General features: G+C 49.8%; 1 protein-coding gene and 1 pseudogene across 1 annotated transcript; both read right to left on the bottom strand.

The window, feature by feature from the left end:
* Positions 1-494: 494 nt before the first annotated feature.
* Positions 495-16,828, bottom strand: CCS (copper chaperone for superoxide dismutase). Its single transcript, XM_066252142.1, has 8 exons — positions 16,663-16,828; positions 16,273-16,345; positions 7,467-7,604; positions 6,682-6,859; positions 6,042-6,102; positions 1,093-1,170; positions 915-1,018; positions 495-809 (listed from the first exon to the last, which is right to left on the bottom strand). The coding sequence occupies exons 1-8, from the start codon at positions 16,699-16,701 to the stop codon at positions 656-658; spliced, it is 825 nt and encodes a 274-aa protein (XP_066108239.1). The 5' UTR covers positions 16,702-16,828; the 3' UTR covers positions 495-655.
* LOC136321728 (U6 spliceosomal RNA) lies at positions 10,240-10,302 on the bottom strand (annotated as a pseudogene).
* Positions 16,829-16,900: the final 72 nt, after the last annotated feature.

Raw genomic sequence — 16,900 nt, 5'->3', positions numbered from 1 at the left:
AGAAAGGCCCCGAGTGGGGACTCTGGAGTGTTGGGCATCGTCCAGCAACTCATAGGCTCTCCCTGTGAACCTGCCTCCTTCCTCCGCCTCAGCAGACCGGCTTTTTCTGAAACTCAGTCGACAGGTCAGGGAGGAAAGGCTGCCCTCAGTTCCCAACCTCCCATGTGACAGACACAACCACAGGGAAAACTAAAGCTGGAGTGGCCCTGACTTCTCAGGGGGGGAAAGGCCCTGCAGGGGTCAGCATCCATATTGGTTCCCACTGGCCGTCGTGAGGGCAGAAGGGCAGGGCACAAACAGAAGTATGGCTGCTGTTACCCGTCACTGGGACCCTGAGGAGGAGGATGCAGACCCTGGGAGCTGTGTGGATCTCAACCCAGTTTGGTTTGGCTCCAAAAGCCAAGAGCTGGCCCTTGAAGGGGGGTGGTGGTGGAGGCAGAGCGACTGTGTTCACCAAGCCCATGGGAACGTGGGGACACAGACAAAACACAGAATTCCATAGGAAAGTACAACTTTAATTTGCCGAGGGAGTGTCACAGCAGCCCTGCACATCCCACACCCTCACTCTCCTCGGACGGGGCAGGCAGGCCGCCCTCCGCCCCAAGGAGGGTGCCATGCAGCTGGAGGACAGTCAGACCCGAGGCTGAGGCTGGGCTCAGAGGTGGGCAGGGGGCTGGGCTGGCTCCTTGCGTCCCTCACCAGCAATGGGCCGGCCTCGCTCCTCCCAGATGGTGAGGCCATCACAGGAGCAGATCTGCTTGGGGTTCTGGAAAAGGCCGGCAGCACGTGCAATGATGCCACAGGCCAACCTGCAGAAATATGTGGTCAAGAAGGAGCACCTGTCTGGGCGCCTTGCGGGTTCCCCATGCACAGCTAGTAGAACACGGCCTCCCGCCGGGGGTGGCATTACCCACCTCTTTCCTGAGTTCCCCGTGATCTTAGATAAGGGATGGCCACCCCGGCCCAGGTCGTCTTCTCCCTCATCAATGACCAGGCTTCGGCCAATCACATCCCATACCTTTGAAAGGAGACAGCGACCTCAGACGATGGACCTACCTGTGAGGAAAGGTCCCCACTTTCATTTCCACTTACCTTCACCTGCTCATCCTCTATCCTGAAGATGGCTCGGCCATCAGCATCTGCACGGACGTTCCCCAGGTCTCCCCGGTGCTGCAATGAGACCCAGGAGGAAAGAGTATGTGGGACACAGCTGCTAGGATCTGACTTTCCAGTTTCTGATTCCCTTTCCCAAAAGTACCAGTGTCCTCCTGTGGGTACAGTTGGGTTGGATGAAGGGATGGCCCAGGACACAAGGAAGCCAACCAGATGCTTCCTCCCTGGAATTAAAATCCTGGGCAGAATGACAGCACACTGAAGACAGCCAGTGACCCCTCCCTAGGAAGGCATGGCCACTGGACAAGACTGCTGCTCCTACAAGGCCAATGCCCAGCCTTGCATCATGGCCTCAGAAGCTAGCCCAGTTCCTGGTCTTTCCAAGCTGGGTTCTCCAGCTGCCTGATGACTCTGAGAGCCCTTGGCAACCTGTAGTTCCTCTGGGCTGAAGCTGGCCATGCTTGGCTGTCCTGCCCCCACCAAAGCTGGCTGTCTACCTTCTCCCTTGAAGGTAATAAACATGTCATAACATATCTACTGAGCAGTTCCTAAATCAGACACCCTCTGCCAGGCACGCGGGGGTAGAAAGGGGTGGGGTGCAGATGCGGTCATGACCCTCAAGGGGTTCACAGCTTGGTAGGAGCCAGATGTGGAAGCGTGATTATGACACACAGGCTTAGTACAACAGTAAGTGTGTATTCTAGTGACAAGACTGTACTGGTGAGTCACAGAAACTCATATCTGTGCAAATAAATTTCCCCAACCTGACACTTTAGGTAGAAGCAAGTGTCTGTGCCTATGTGGGCTTGTACACAAGACCTTGCTGCAAAGCATGGTCACAGAGCATGTCACTATATAATGGATTTGACAAGCAGCAAAAAGCCACTTCTGCTTTATGTTGTTTTCCAGAGAGACATCTGCTGCTTAAAACCTGTGCCTTTGTTACGCCCTTTGTTGGGGTAGAAAGATCATGACACAGAGCCCTGGGGAGCATTTTCAGGACTTGGCTGAGGGAGCAGGAGCAAGCAGTGAGGCTCAGAGGCATGACCTGGCAGCAGAGGGTCCCGAGAGGCAGCTTCTCCCATCTTTCCCCTGCACAGGGGTGGGTGGAACTGGGCCCATGGCCTTAAATGTCACACCAGGCGGCCTGAACCCTCGGGCACTGAGTTTCAGGAAGGAGCACCACACGGTTAACCCCACGCTTTGGAGCAATGCCTCCAGTCAAGTGTATGAAGAGAAAAGACTGGAGGGGACAAGGAGAGAAGGGAAGGAAACGGAGACCACTTAGGGGACCTGCAACAGGACAACCAGGCTTAGATATAAATTCCCACATTGAACTCATTTCCATCTGGCCAAAACCAGATGCTGAAATCCAAAAGGAAGCTTCTAGTCGCCATGGCAGCCCTGGCCATACAGCTCTTGCTCAAGTCTTTCTCTGTCTGTTATCAAGGGCCTGGCATAGCACAGCAGCGGGCTCCAGCTCCTGACTCCAGCCGTGAGAAGGGCCCGGGCCAGGGCATAGGCCACGAGGTAGTGTCTTGCTCTTCAAAACCCTTCACTTCATAAGAGACATGGGCTGCCAGTTCCCAGACGTTCCTCACCGGGTCATGCCTCGCGGTGTCCCCTCTGCTGAGCCTACTGTCCCCACTCTGTGTTCTTTACTCACCTGAGTCCTGCTCAGCACCTCCCAAGGCTCAGTGAAGAGAGCCTCTAACACACACCTTCCCTGTATTCACACTCTTGTGTGCTCCCCCGAGCATGGGCTGCACCTTGTGTCACTTCCAAGATGAGGTTACAAAAAGAGTGTGACTTCAGTCTTGGATGCCCTCTCTCGCTCCCTTGTTCCGAGGAAAGCCTACTGCTGTGTTGTGAGCTGCTCTAGGAAGAGGCCCACGTGGCAAAGTACTGATGCCTGGCCACCAGCCAGGGAGGCTCTGAGGCCTGCCAACAGCAACTGGAGCCAGTGCAGAAGCAGCTCTACCCCACCTGAAGCCTTAAGACAGCTGTGGCCTGTGAGGGACCCTGGGCCGGGGCCCCCAGCTGAGCTGCACCCAGAGAAACTCTGAGATGATAAATGCTGCTTGTTTTAAATTTGTCTGAATTGATTTTAGAGAGAGGGAGAGTAAGGGAAAAGAGAGAAACATTGATTTGTTGTTCTCCTTATTCATGCATTCAGGGTTGATTCTTGTATATGCCCTGACCAGGGATCAAACCCACAACCTTGGTACATTGGAACAATGCTCCAAGCAACTGAGCAGCCAAGCCAGCAACTGCTTGTTGTTTTAAACCCCTAAGTTTGGAGTTATTTGATTAACAGCAATAGATAATTGATACACTGAATACAAGCAAGGCGGCCTGCATTGGACCCAACAGAAAGGCTTCTCCAACTTTGAGGTGGGCAGGGGGAAAGAAGCAAAAACATGATTATGAAAAATGTAACACAGCTGTCAAAAGTCCAGGCCCTGGCCGGTTGGCTCAGCGGTAGAGCATCAGTGCGGGGGACCCGGGTTTGATTCCCGGCCAGGGCACATGGGAGAAGCGCCCATTTGCTTCTCCACCACCACCCTCCCTCCTTCCTCTCTGTCTCTCTCTTCCCCTCCCGCAGCCGAGGCTCCATTAGAGCAAAGATGGCCCGGGCGCTGGGGATGGCTCCTTGGCCTCTGCCCCAGGCGCTAGAGTGGCTCTGGTCGTGGCAGAGCGACGGCTCGGAGGGACAGAGCATTGCCCCCTGGTGGGCAGAGCATCGCCCCTGGTGGGCGTGCCGGGTGGATCCCGGTCGGGAGTCTGTCTGACTGTCTCTCCCCGTTTCCAGCTTCAGAAAAATACAAAAGAAAACAAAAAAAAAAAGTCCAAAAAAATCGGTTACATGAATGAAAAACACATACCATGTTTTCATTTGTTTTGAGGCAGAAGGTTGCAAACTATCTTCAAGATAGAAAATAAAAAACAAAAAGGCCTGTGAGTCCTGGGAGGGCATAAAGAGGAGGCGCCAGGTCTCAGGACAAGGACCCAGAGCCTGCCATGCTGAGGAAACACACCCCACAGGGAGGGAGACGCATGGCCTTAGGTCCGTGAGGGCAGGGCTTTAGGAAACACTAATCACCAAGAGAGGAGGTGATCCCCCTGGTTTGACATCCAGGACAAAGTTTCCATTTGGTGCTACAGGTCTTTAACACCTCTCTAACATTTGCTAATCACTTGAACCCAGATAAAATGGCCCTCAGTCCCCAGCTACACTCAGAACATGATGCAGGGGCTATGGCCTGGTAGCTCAATTGGTTACAGCATCATCCCCACGTACATGGTTGGGGGTTTGATCCCCGGTCAAGGGACATACAAGAATCAACCAATGAGTGCACAAATAAGTGGAACAACAAATTGATGTTTCTCTCTCTGTAAATCAATAAAAAACAAACAAACATGTTTTAGGCCTGCACTGATTTATCTCTACAATAATCTATTTATTAGGCTAAAAGTACTGTGCTGGTTTTCCATTCTCTGCAGCAATATCAGGTTTCTCATTAAAAATCAATCTGCCTTGCCTGACCTGGTGGTGGCGCAGTGGATAGAGCGTCGGACTGGGATGCGGAAGGACCCAGGTTCGAGACCCCAAGGTCGCCAGCTTGAGTGCGGGCTCATCTGGTTTGAGCGAGGCTCACCAGCTTGGACCCAAGGTCGCTGGCTCCAGCAGGGGGTTGCTCAACCTGCTGAAGGCCTGCGGTCAAGGCACATGTGAGAAGGCAATCGATGAGCAACTAAGGTGTTGCAACGCGCAATGAAAAACTAATGATTGATGCTTCTCATCTCTCTCTGTTACTGTCTGCCTGTCCCTGTCTATCCCTCTCTCTGACTCACTCTCTGTCTCTGTAAAAAATAAATAAATAAAATTTAAAAAAAAATCAATCTGCCTTAATTACATAAAATAACATCTTGCGCCAGACCAGGCAGTAGCACAGTGGATACTGTCAACCTGGGCCCCCGAGGTCACCAGCTTGAGCACAGGGTTGCCGGCTTGAGCGTGCGATCATAGACGTGACCCATGGTCGCTGGCTTGAGCAAGGGGTCTGGCTTGGCCGGAGCACCCCCATCAAGCCACAGATGAGTAAAGCAATCAGTGAACAATGAAGGTGCTGCAAGGAAGAATTGATGTTTCTCATTTCTCTCCTTTCCTCTCTGTCTGTCCCTCTCCCCCCCCCTCTCTCTTTCTCACCAAAAAACAAAAACAAAAGCAAAAAACACCTTGCTCTGCTTTAAAATGATGGTGGAGAAGGGTAGGGCTGGAGTTGAAACAGGACGGGCCGAAGTGGAGATGGCTGAAGCTGAGTAATACAGACCTGGGGGCTCAGGGCAGTAGTTTCTTTACTTTGAAATATGTTTGAAAGTTTCTATGATAGATCAAAGCACTAAAAATTATTAAATTAAGTGAGTCAACTTAAATCAAAACATGGAGTAACTAACAGAACAAGCAGTACTCAGATAAGGCAAAAATTATTAAGGCATCATGTGACTCACTGCTGAAGGGGAAAACACTTCAGTGGAAAACAAAACTCTGGGACTAGGAGCTAGAGCACCGGATCAGCCTGTTCAGTTTAGGTAAATCCTCCAACTTCTACACTCACTTCTCCCGCTGCCTGTGCCCTCTGGTGGGTTCAGATGGTTGCTCTGGGCTCCCGGGGCCTCCGGCCAGGGTATCTCACTGTGCTGCACCCAGAGCACTCAGTGCTCTCCTCCTTTGGACTGTGAGCTCCTAGGTGGCAGGCCTTGATCACAGAGAGTGTCAAAAAATGCTTCTAACTGGAACAAAATAAGGTGAAGGGAAAAGATCCTACCAAAAAGGAATCTCACTCAGATGTCCCAAGATCTGCCTGCCCCTCCTCTGAGACCTTGGGCTCTGTCTCAGCCCAAGCCTTGCACACTTGGACACTTACCCTGTCAGAGTCCTGAGGGCCCCCATGAGATGTTCCATCCGGGTTAAAGTGGTCCCCACAGCTAAGAAGAAAAGGTAGCAGGTGGGCAGTGAGTGGAAGCTCACCGGACAGCTGACCCAACATCTGACTGTAACTACATTTGTTTCATTCATTCATTCATTCATTCATTCATTCAACAAACAGGCCCACTCTGCCAGGCTTTGGGTCGAGGGAACTAAGAAGAATCAAATATGGGTCATGACCTCAATAAGCTTCTAGGGGAGACATAGATCAGTCAACAGCTAATAGTATCGTAGCATGACAAACACCATGACAGGGACCTGCCTTTTCCATGTCCAGGAGTAACCTTCCAACTCAGAGGCAGTAAGGTAGCTACGAGCAGGAACATCAAGGTCAGATCTTGGTTCAAATTCCCACTATTACTATTTACATGCTCTGGAGTCTTTGACAAATCACTGAACCTCTTTGAGCCTCAGTCTCCTCATCTGTAGAGACTGGACCTATGTGTATATGCCTCACAAGGTGTTTATGAGGACCAAGTGTGAAAGTGAATGTAAAGGGCTTAATATAGCCCCCTGCACATAGTGGGTACACAACTGAGGTGATGAGGATGCTACAAGGGAGGTTACAGATAACTTACCTGTTGCAGTCCCTTGTGAGGTCCCCGAACTGATGGACATGGAGTCCGTGTGGCCCAGGCTCCAGGCCATCAATGGTTCCCTCAATGAGGCAGCGTTCAGGGGTCAGCTGTAAGAAGCGCACCACGCCCTGCACAGGGCCAGGTCCCCCTAGAATGGCTACTGCTGCCCCGAGAGTCTCTGCAAGGTATGAGACACCTGGGTTGGCTCCTATCTCATCCAGCCCCACCTTCATCAGCTGGGAAAGGGCATGGAGAGAGACCTACATAGCTTTCACACCTTCTCCAAAGTCTCTCCACCCAAACCATAAAATACTATGGTTAGATTTATTTATTTATTTATTTATTTGCACCTTTCCGAAGCTGGAAACGGGGAGGCAGTCAGACAGACTCCTGCATGTGCCCAACTGGGATCCACCTGGCATGCCCACCAGGGGGCGATGCTCTGCCCATCTGGGGTGTTGCTCTGTCGCAACCAGAGCCATTCTAGCGCCTGAGGCAGAGGCCACAGAGCCATCCTCAGTGCCCGGGTTAACTTTGCTTCAATGGAGCCCTGGCCATGGGAGGGGAAGAGAGAGACAGAGAGGAAGGAGAGGGGGAGGGGTGAAGAAGCAGATGGGCGCGTCTCCTGTGTGCCCTGGCTGGGATTCAAACCCGGGACTCCTGCACGCCAGGCCAACACTCTACCACTGAGCCAACAGGCCAGGGCCTACTATGGTTAGATTTATACCAGCCTCAGGCCACCTCCCTCCCAGAAAGGCAAGGCCAAGGCCACAGTGGTTACTCACGCAATAAGCCGTTGCCCATGCCCTTGAGTACCGCCTGCCGCCCTGTTCCTTCTAAGAGAGCTTGTACCTCCTGGCTAAGCAGGGTGGTCTCCACCAAGACCATCTGGTTCTCCAACTGCACCTCAACACTCTGGACACCTGAGGGAAAAGAGGGGGCAGAGGGCAGCAGAGGGCTGGTACCCCTATGCTGGGAACAGAGAATAGAGGAACAGAGGGAGATTCCCCATCCCCACTTTCCAGCTGTCTATGGCCCTTAACCTCTCTGAGGCTGTTTATTTATAAATAAAGTGGGGAGAATAATGTCACCTCACTCTCAGGATTGTTGTGAGTCCGTATTACATTCCAGGCATTATTTATAACTTTTGAAACATAGGTAATTCTTTTTTAAAATTATCTTAAGTGAGAGAAGGGGAAATAATGGAATGGACTCCCACGTGTGCCCCAATGGGATCCACCTGGCAACCCCTGTCTTGGATCAATGCTCAAATCAACCGAGCTATTTTTAGCACCTGAGGCTGACACTTGGACCAACTGAGCCATTCTCAATGCCCAGGGCCAACACTCAAACCAATTGAGCCACTGGCTGTAAGAGGGGAAGAAGGAGAGAAAGAGGAGAAGAGGGGAAGAGAAGCAGATGGTCACTTCTCTTGAGTGCCCTGACCAGGGCTCAAACCCAGATGTCCAAATGCCAGACTGACACTCTATCCACTTAGCCAGCTGGCCAGGGCCTAAATAATTCTTTTAAAAGTGTTTTCTATAAAAATGGGCTACCTTGCCTGACCACGCAATGGCGCAGTGGATAAAGCGTTGGACTGAGACGTGGAGGACCTGGGTTCAAAACACCGAGGTCGCTGGCTTGAGCGCCTTGAGCGCGGGCTCATCTGGTTCGAGCATGGCTCACCAGCTTGAGCCCAAGGTCACTGGCTTGAGCAAGGGGTCATTCGGTCTGCTGTAGCCCCTGGTCAAGGCACATATGAGAAAGTAATCAATGAACTAAGGTGCCACAATGAAGAATTGATACTTCTCATCTCTCTCCCTTCCTGCCTGTCTATCCCTATCTGTTCCTCTCTTTCTCTCTCTCTCTCTCTCTGTTACAAAAAAAGAAAAAAAAAAGGGCTATCAGAGCTACTTTATTTCTAATTGCCAAAGGTGAAAACAACCCAAAAAGCCCATCCACTGATAAACGGATAACCAAAAGGTGGTGTTTCAATACAATGAAACACAATTCAACCTCAAGAAGGAATGAAGTACTGATATGTGCTACAACCTGGCTGGACCTTGAAAGCACTGTGATGGGAAAGCCAGTCACAAAAGGCCACAGATTAGGGGGAGGGGAGGGGCACAAAGAAAACCAGATAGAAGGTGACGGAAGACAATTTGACTTTGGGTGTGGGGTATGCAACATAATCAAATGTCAAAATAACCTGGAGATGTTTTCTCTGAACATATGTACCTGACTTATCAATGTCACCCCATTAAAATTAATAATAAAAAAATGAATAAAAAAAAAAAAAGGCCACAAATTAGATACCATTTTTGAATGAAACGTCCAGAATAGGTAAATCTATAAGGACAGAAAGTAGATTGGAGACTCCAAGGGTGATAGCTAAAGGGTTCAATTTCTTCGTGAGATGATGAAATATAAAACTCATAGTGGCGCCTGACCAGATGGTGGCGCAGTGGATAGAGTGTCGGACTGGGATGCCGAGGATCCAGGTTCGAGACCCCGAGGTCGCCAGCTTGAGCGCAGGCTCATCTGGTTTGAGCAAAGCTCACCAGTTTGGACCCAAGGTTGCGGGCTTGAGCAAGGGGTTACTTGGTCTGCTGTAACCCCACGGTCAAGGCACATATGAGAAAGCAATCAATAAACAACTAAGGTGTCACAACGAAAAACTAATGATTGATACTTCTCATCTCTCTCTGTTCCTATCTGTCTGTCCCTATCTATCCCTCTCTCTGACTCTCTCTCTGTCTCTGTAAAAAAACAAAACAAAAAACAAACAAAAAAACCCAACTCATAGTGGTATGGTTGTACAACTTTATCTATAGCATATACTAAAAATCACTGAACTGCATACTCTAAATGGCAGAATTTTGTGATGAATGAATTATACCTCAAAGAAGTTCATATACATAGAAGAGAGGGTTCTGTCACCATCATCATGGGAGCTAACATTTACTGAGCATGCACTGTGAGCTTTTCATGCTTTCCTGTAATAACTCCCTCCCATATTCAAGTAACACTGTAAGTTGGCGTCTATTATCGTCATGTTATAGATGAGGAAACTGAGGCACAGAGAAATGAACAAACCTACGCAGTCACATGGTAGTGTGTTGTGGAACTGTGATTCATCCCAGGCAGCCTAGCTCTGGAGCCCGAGCACTCGCCCGGACGCTGCTCACCTGTGAAGCAGCCCCCAACCCCCAGGCTGGGTTGGGTCCCCCTCCTTTGCCCTCCAGGAGCAGCTGCTACTTCCCTGCGTAACTCACAGGAGCTCTGCATGTTTCACAAGGGTCTTGTTCAAGAGTCAGTATGTCTCATTTGTCCTCCGAGTCACCCATGTGTATACACAGCCTATGGGATGATTCTGACACATGCACATTGAGCCAACTCAACGAAAGAAGAAAGGGGCTTCTCTTTCCTTCAGATATTTGGGGTTCCTTAGGCTTTCAGGAGAATTCTTAAATCCTCAGCCAGTGCACAGAGCATGGGCTGGGAACTCTAAATGCCGCTGTTGCCTATAGGACTTAGAATCATTCCTTTCAAAAAAGGGGGGACATGCTAATCTTCTCTGTATCATTCCAATTTTAGTATATGTGCTGCTGAAGTGAGCACAATCATTCTGCTTTGATCTCAGTGTGTGCACTGTGCTGCAGGGTAAAGGCCAGGGGAGCCATGGGCAGGCCAGGAGATGCAGGTTAAATGAGGTACTTTGTGTCATGTTCAGCAGGGGCTCTGTGAACTGAACGCTATACTGACCACCGGCTCTCTTCATCCTTAGTTTCCTTCCTCCCTATTCTTTGAACAAATGTGTCCTCAGGGTCAGGGAAAGCACTGGTCCTAGTCTCCAGGGAGCTCACAGGCTATAGGAGAACTCAGATGATGCCTGGGTAACCAGCACACAGTGAAGAGAACAACAGGTCCCGAGGGATAGACAAGGAACCTCAGCTGTTCAGATTCCTTCCTGCTCAAAGAAGGCCACCTGGGAAATGCTCCTGGGAGGAGGAAGCACTGAGACAGGAATACCTGGCCTGTGGCTACAAAAGGCCTCATGGGTTCGCTCCTTCAGAACCCCTATAGCATCCATGACCATGCTGGAGGACAGGCAGAACAAGTGAAGGAGCAGACAGATACTCCCATCCTCTCCTGCAAAAACAGGCCAATTGCGTGAAAAGGAAACTCTCCAAATAACCTAACTGTCCCTTACTTCACACAAAGCCTCATCCTGGCTCACCCAGCAGCTTCTGCTGCCTTGGAGTTCCAGGTCCACCTAGAGGTGCCCCTTGCTGCAGAGGGGATGTGGGGAGGATGGCGGGGAAGTCCTGTGGCCTGAGCCTGCAAGGTATGCCAAGAGCTGTGTGCTCTGCCTTATACATATCAGGATGGTGATACTGTCATCATCTAGCTAGCAGGTGAGGAAATGAGGCTAGAAGTTTACACAACTGGCTTGAGGTGACAAAGCTTGGAAGGCAACCTGTTCAACCCCCTCACCCCAAGGAAGTCGTGTTGAGCCCCAAAGGACTGTCTGAGGCTCCAGGGCTCAGATAAGCATGTAGTATGAGAAGTTTTTTTCTTTTTTTAGATGAGAGATACAGACAGACAGGAAGGGAGAAAGATGAGAAGCATCAACTCATACTGGAGTTGTGGCATCTTAGTTGTTCCTTGGTTGCTTTCTCATCTGTGCCTTGACCAGGTGGCTCCAGCCAAGCCAATGACCCCTTGCTCGAGCCAGCAACCTTGGGCTCAAGCAAGTGCCATGGAATCATGTCTATGATTCCACACTCAAGCTGGTGACTCAGGCTGGTGAGCCTGCGCTCAAGCCAGATGAGCCGGCACTCAAGCTGGCGACCTTGAAGTTTCGAACCTTGGTCCTTGTCATCCCAGGCCGATGCTGTATCCACTGTACCACCGCCTGGTTAGGCTGAGAAGTTTCATTTATTCATGTGCCTATTCCATTTATTTAACAAATGTGCACTAAGTACCTATCATACGCCATGTTCTAGGCAGTGGGGATACAGCAGGAATAAGTCAGGAGATGTCCCTGTCCCATGAGACAGCACATGTCCAGGGCAGTGATAGGGATGTCAAACACATGAAACAGACTCAGACAATGAAAAGTGTAATAAATGAAATGTGTATTAGGGAACAACTGGGGGGAGGTAAGCCACTTAGGCAGTGACGGTCTCTCTAAGCCTTTAAGCAAAGGCCTGAATATAGTCAGGGAAGAGCATTCCAGCAGAGGAACACCATGGGCAAAGGCCCTGAGGCAGGAACAACATCAATGTGTTTTAGAAGAGAAAGGCCACTGTAGCTGAAGCTGGGAATAAAGGGAATAGTAATGTATAGAATAAGAGCTATAAGTGAAAACCAATCAAGCATAGTTTTTGTTTTTTTTTTTAATTTTTTTAAATTTTATTTATTCATTTTTAGAGAGGAGAGAGACAGAGGGAGAGAGAGGAGAGAGAGACAGAAAGAGAGAGGGGCGGAGGAGCTGGAAGCATCGACTCCTATATGTGCCTTGACCAGGCAAGCCCAGGGTTTCGAACTGGCGACCTCAGCATTTCCAGGTCGACGCTTTATCCACTGCGCCACCACAGGTCTCAAGCATAGTTTTTTAGGCAACAGGAAACAATCTAGACTTCAGTTTTAATGCAATGGAAGGTCATTAGGAGAGGCCACAGAGGATAATGATAGAGAGTTTGGGCTCTGGGTTGAAATCCTAAGTCTGCCACATACTAGCTGTGTGGCCTTAGACAAGTGACTCAACCTTTCTGTTGAGTTTTCTATTCGGTTTCTTCATATGCAAATAGAGATAGTAATACAGTGTACTACAGAGAGATACTGAAGACCTAATTGAGTTTTTTCATATGTAGCGCTTAGAACAGTGCCTGGCTCAGGGAAGCTCTGAAACATAATTACTTCAAGACTTTTTTTAATTAAAATTTATTTTAAAAGGCAAAGTTTTATATATCCCACTTCTAGAAGATTTTTTTTTTTTTTTACAGAGACAGAGGGATAGACAGGAACGAGAGATGAGAAGTATCAATAGTTTTTTGCTGTGCATTGTGACACCTTAGTTAGGGGTCTCAAACTCTCGGCCCGCGGGCCGCAAGCGGCCCGCCGAACAATTTTGTGCAGCCCGCAGACTAATCCACGAAGTTCAAAATATTTTGGATAAAATTAAGTAAGCCTAGGGGCCTACTTGCATTTTTCATTTCTCTAGCATCCTAGCTAGATATTAGCTTAGTTAACAGCAGTTGTGATGCGAACTACAGTTTCTGGTTGTTTTGTGACACTGAGTAAACTGCATGTACGATTGTGCTTGTTGTACTGATTTTTTTTTTGTTTTCAACTGCAGTGAGAAAAGTGTTGCGTAACAGTTGCCTTTTGTAGACCTAGTGCGGCCCGCCGAATGGCTGTTATCTTGCTCTGCGGCCCACATGCTGAGTTGAGTTTGAGACCCCTGCCTCAGTTGTTCATTGATTGCTTTCTCATATGTGCCTTGACCACGGGCCTTCAGCAGACCAAGTAACCCTTTGCTCGAGCCAGAGACCTTGGGTCCAAACTGGTGAGCTTTGCTTAAACCAGATGAGCCTGCGCTCAAGTTGGCGACCTCGGGGTCTCAAACCTGGGTCCTTGGCATCCCAGTTTGATGCTCTATCCACTGCGCCACCGCCTGGTCAGGCACTTCTAGAAGATTTTAAACAGGGCAGCCATACTATTTGATGTATGATTCTAAAAATCACTCTGACTTTTATGTAGAAAAGCTATCAGAGGGGACAACAGAGGCAACAGGGAACCCAAGGGTGAAGTTTTTGTTTGGGTCAGGGAGAGGTCAGGTGGGTTGGATTGGTGTGAAGGCCAAAGGGTGGAAAAAGAAAGGCTGGATTCTGAGTATGTTTTAGACACAAAGCAGACAAAACGTTATAACGGACTGGCCTCAGGGCAGGTGGGTTCCTGATCTGGGGTCTCTTAAGTGGGCTCTTTGGAACAATGCACTTTCTGACTCCTGACCTGAGTCTGAACCAAGAAGAAGGCTGGCTCTTCAGCTAAGCAGCAGTTCAGTTTGGCTGGTGAACCCGAGTATGGCCAGGCCAGCCCTTGTTTAGCTCAGAACCCAGTGAGAGAGAAAAGATAAGGCCATGGTGAACTTCAGGGTGTGTGATAAGGGTTCAAGGAAGTGAGCCTTGGGCTGGGAGTTCCTCCCACTTATACCTAGGAGGATAGTAGAACCTGATTCCTCCTAACAAACTCAGTTTCAAAGCCCCAGGCCTCCTGGAGAGAACAAATCCCTCTCCCCTTTCCGTGCTTCACTGCATTCTGGGAAACTACAATCACCCTGCTCAGTCCATGAAAAAGCATAGCTGGATTCAGTTACCCAGAACAGAAAATGTAGTTATCAGAGGTCTTTTTCTGTGCCTAAGAAACCTGGTGAAGCCTAAAAATTGCCCCAGGTCCAAGAGAAAGTAAGTCTGTCTGCTCTCCCAGCAAGAATATTTTACAGAAATTGGAGTGCCCAACATTCTCAGACAGCTTTGGTCAGAGCACTGCACCCCTGGTGGAAGGGCTCAAGCTCCTCAGACCCTCACCCTCCACCCCCAAACACATACATAGCAAGCCCAGCTTCAAGACGTGTCTGTCTCCTCACGCCTCTGCCCAACCAAAGTATCCCCTGTAAACCCTTCCTCTCAGATTTGCTAAGATTTAGGGTGTTCTCCATGCAAAGGCTTTTCTAAAATGCTAATTAACTAACTTACTCTTCAGGACAACCCTCAGGAGTAGCTCCCATTATCACGCCCATTTAAACACTGAAGAAACAGAGGCATGAAATGTAACCTACAGGCGGTCTCAGTGCCTCAAAGTGGCAAAGAGGGGATCTGAGCCCAAACAGTCTAACTCTAGAGCACATACTCCTAACAACGATGACACCCTCACTGCTGCCCTACAGAGAGCCGAATGCCACCACGCTCCCAGCTTCAGACCCATTTCACTTCATCTCCTCCCAGATCGGCTCTTCCAGGAGTATTGCTTGTGTGCTCAACTTTACATGCAGCAGGGCCATGCCCGACATATGTGTGAACCCTTCTCCCTACAAAGTCCCATGAGTCTGGTCTCTAACTGAATGACTACATGAACATCTAACAATCAGAGGGAGGCAGTTCCCAGTGCCATACTAGCATCTCTGCCTTCCCGGATCTTTCCAGTTGTGCCAGGTCACCTCCAGACCAGCTAGAGAGCTGATTTTTTTTTTTTTTTTTTTTTACAGAGACAGAGAGTGAGTCAGAGAGAGGGATAGACAGGGACAGACAGACAGGAATGGAGAGAGATGAGAAGCATCAATCATTAGTTTTTCATTGTGCATTGCAACACCTTAGTTGTTCATTGATTGCTTTCTCATATGTGCCTTGACCGTGGGCCTTCAGCAGACCAAGTAACCCCTTGCTGGAGCCAGCGACCTTGGGTCCAAGCTGGTGGGCTTTTTGCTCAAACCAGATGAGCCCGCGCTCAAGCTGGCGACCTCAGGGTCTCGAACCTGGGTCCTCCGCATCCCAGTCCGACACTCTATTCACTGCGCCACCGCCTGGTCAGGCTAGAGAGCTGATTTTTAAGAACCAGGAGCTACTGCCTGACCAGGCAGTGGCGCAGTGGATAGAGTGTCAGACTGGGATGTGAGGACCCAGGTTCGAGACCTCGAGGTTGCCAGCTTGAGCGCGGGCTTATCTGGTTTGAGTAAAAGCCCACCAGCTTGGACCCAAGGTCGCTGGCCCGAGCAAGGGGTTACTCAGTCTGCTGAAGGCCCACGGTACATATGAGAAAGCAATCAATGAACAACTAAGGGGTCACAATGCACAATGAAAAACTAATGATTGATGCTTCTCATCTCTCTGTTCCTGTCTGTCTGTCCCTGTCTATCCCTCTCTGACTCTCTCTCTGTCTCTGTTAAAAAAAAAAAAAAAAAAGAACCAGGAGCTGCCTAGGATGGAATGTGGTCACGCTGCTGTTACTTTGTCGAGTTTATGCTGTTTCATAAACAAGAACTGCCTGTTTTCTAGGGTACTCCTTCTGTAGGCTATACCTAGCCTAGCTCCTCATTCTCCAGGAACCTGAGGTTTAAAACACCAGGACAGGCAGTTGCTGGTAGGGCAGGGTTGAGACCTGTACTCCAGGCTCTGCCTCTGCCAGAGGTAGATTAAGGTCTGTTGAGGCCCCGGGTGCAGAAGAAAATATTGGGCCCCTTAAAAAAGAGACAGGGAAAATAAAAATACATGTTAATCATATTTTTAAATAAATAAAAAACATTATGTACTGTTAAAGTTAAAATTGCACATATGAAACCAAAACTTGGTGTCGTTAGAAAAAAGTGTCAAGTTGAGGTTTTGCCGGGCCCTTCAGAAGTCGGGGCCCAGGGCGCCCGCCGTTAAATCCGCCTCTGCCCGGCTCTGTGATTCTGAGAACATTCCTTCCTTTCCCTGAGTCTCAGTTACAGCATTTGTAAAATGGGAGTAGGGCTGGTCAAAGAGATCTATCTGCCTGCTGCTCTCACAGGCCTCCGGACGGTCCACACAAAATTTATCTGGCTCTTACCTGCCACCCCTTGCAGGGACTTGCGCACCGCGTCTACACAGCTCTGACAGGTCATCTGCACCGCGAACTCCAGCTGTAAGGGCGGCAAGGACAGCCGATGAGAGCAGGGAATCCCTCTTGCGTGACTCTGTTTCACTACCTCTCTTATGACCCCGTGGCCTGCAGAAACGCCCCCCACGTGATCCCTCCTCAAGCGCCTATTCATTATCACTCAAGATCATTTCAGGACCAACACCCTCCAACAGGAACGCCAAGAACCCTGTTACTCTTGCACTCTTCACGCTGGAGTCCCGGCCCCGCTTCTCCTCCGCCCCTCTCGAGAAAATGATCACCCCAAGGGGTCGAGGTTCTCTGTCGTGCAAGGCTTCCACACGAGGCTTCGGCCCTTACCGTGCAGGCGGTCCCACGGTCCCCCGAGTCGGATGACATCTCGAACTCAGTCACTGGACGAGTGACCAGAACTGCTCGAATCCTCTCCAGCCAAAACCTCGAGCCGCGTCGGAAGGAGGTGGATCCTCGGACTCCAGATTTTGCCCCTTCTTCTGGAGCGCACACGGGCGCGCACGCAAGTCCCGCCCCCAACGTTTAAAGGCGTGGCGAGGACAGTCGCGCAGGCGTACTCGGGACA

Source organism: Saccopteryx bilineata, chromosome 1 (assembly GCF_036850765.1).
Source record: "Saccopteryx bilineata isolate mSacBil1 chromosome 1, mSacBil1_pri_phased_curated, whole genome shotgun sequence".
Classification (NCBI taxonomy): Eukaryota; Metazoa; Chordata; class Mammalia; order Chiroptera; family Emballonuridae; genus Saccopteryx; species Saccopteryx bilineata.
This window is presented reverse-complemented; position numbering and strand designations above follow the sequence as displayed.

Bases quoted from the DNA above. Each gene is read 5' to 3' on its own strand.
- CCS (XM_066252142.1), bottom strand. From the start codon at position 16,701: ATGTCATCCGACTCGGGGGACCGTGGGACCGCCTGCACG. The intron at 7,605-16,272 runs GTAAGAGCCAGA...CTTTTCCCTCAG, and splicing joins GTCCCTGCAAGGGGTGGCAG to GTGTCCAGAGTGTTGAGGTG. The intron at 6,103-6,681 runs GTAAGTTATCTG...TTTTCTTCTTAG, and splicing joins CTCACAAGGGACTGCAACAG to CTGTGGGGACCACTTTAACC.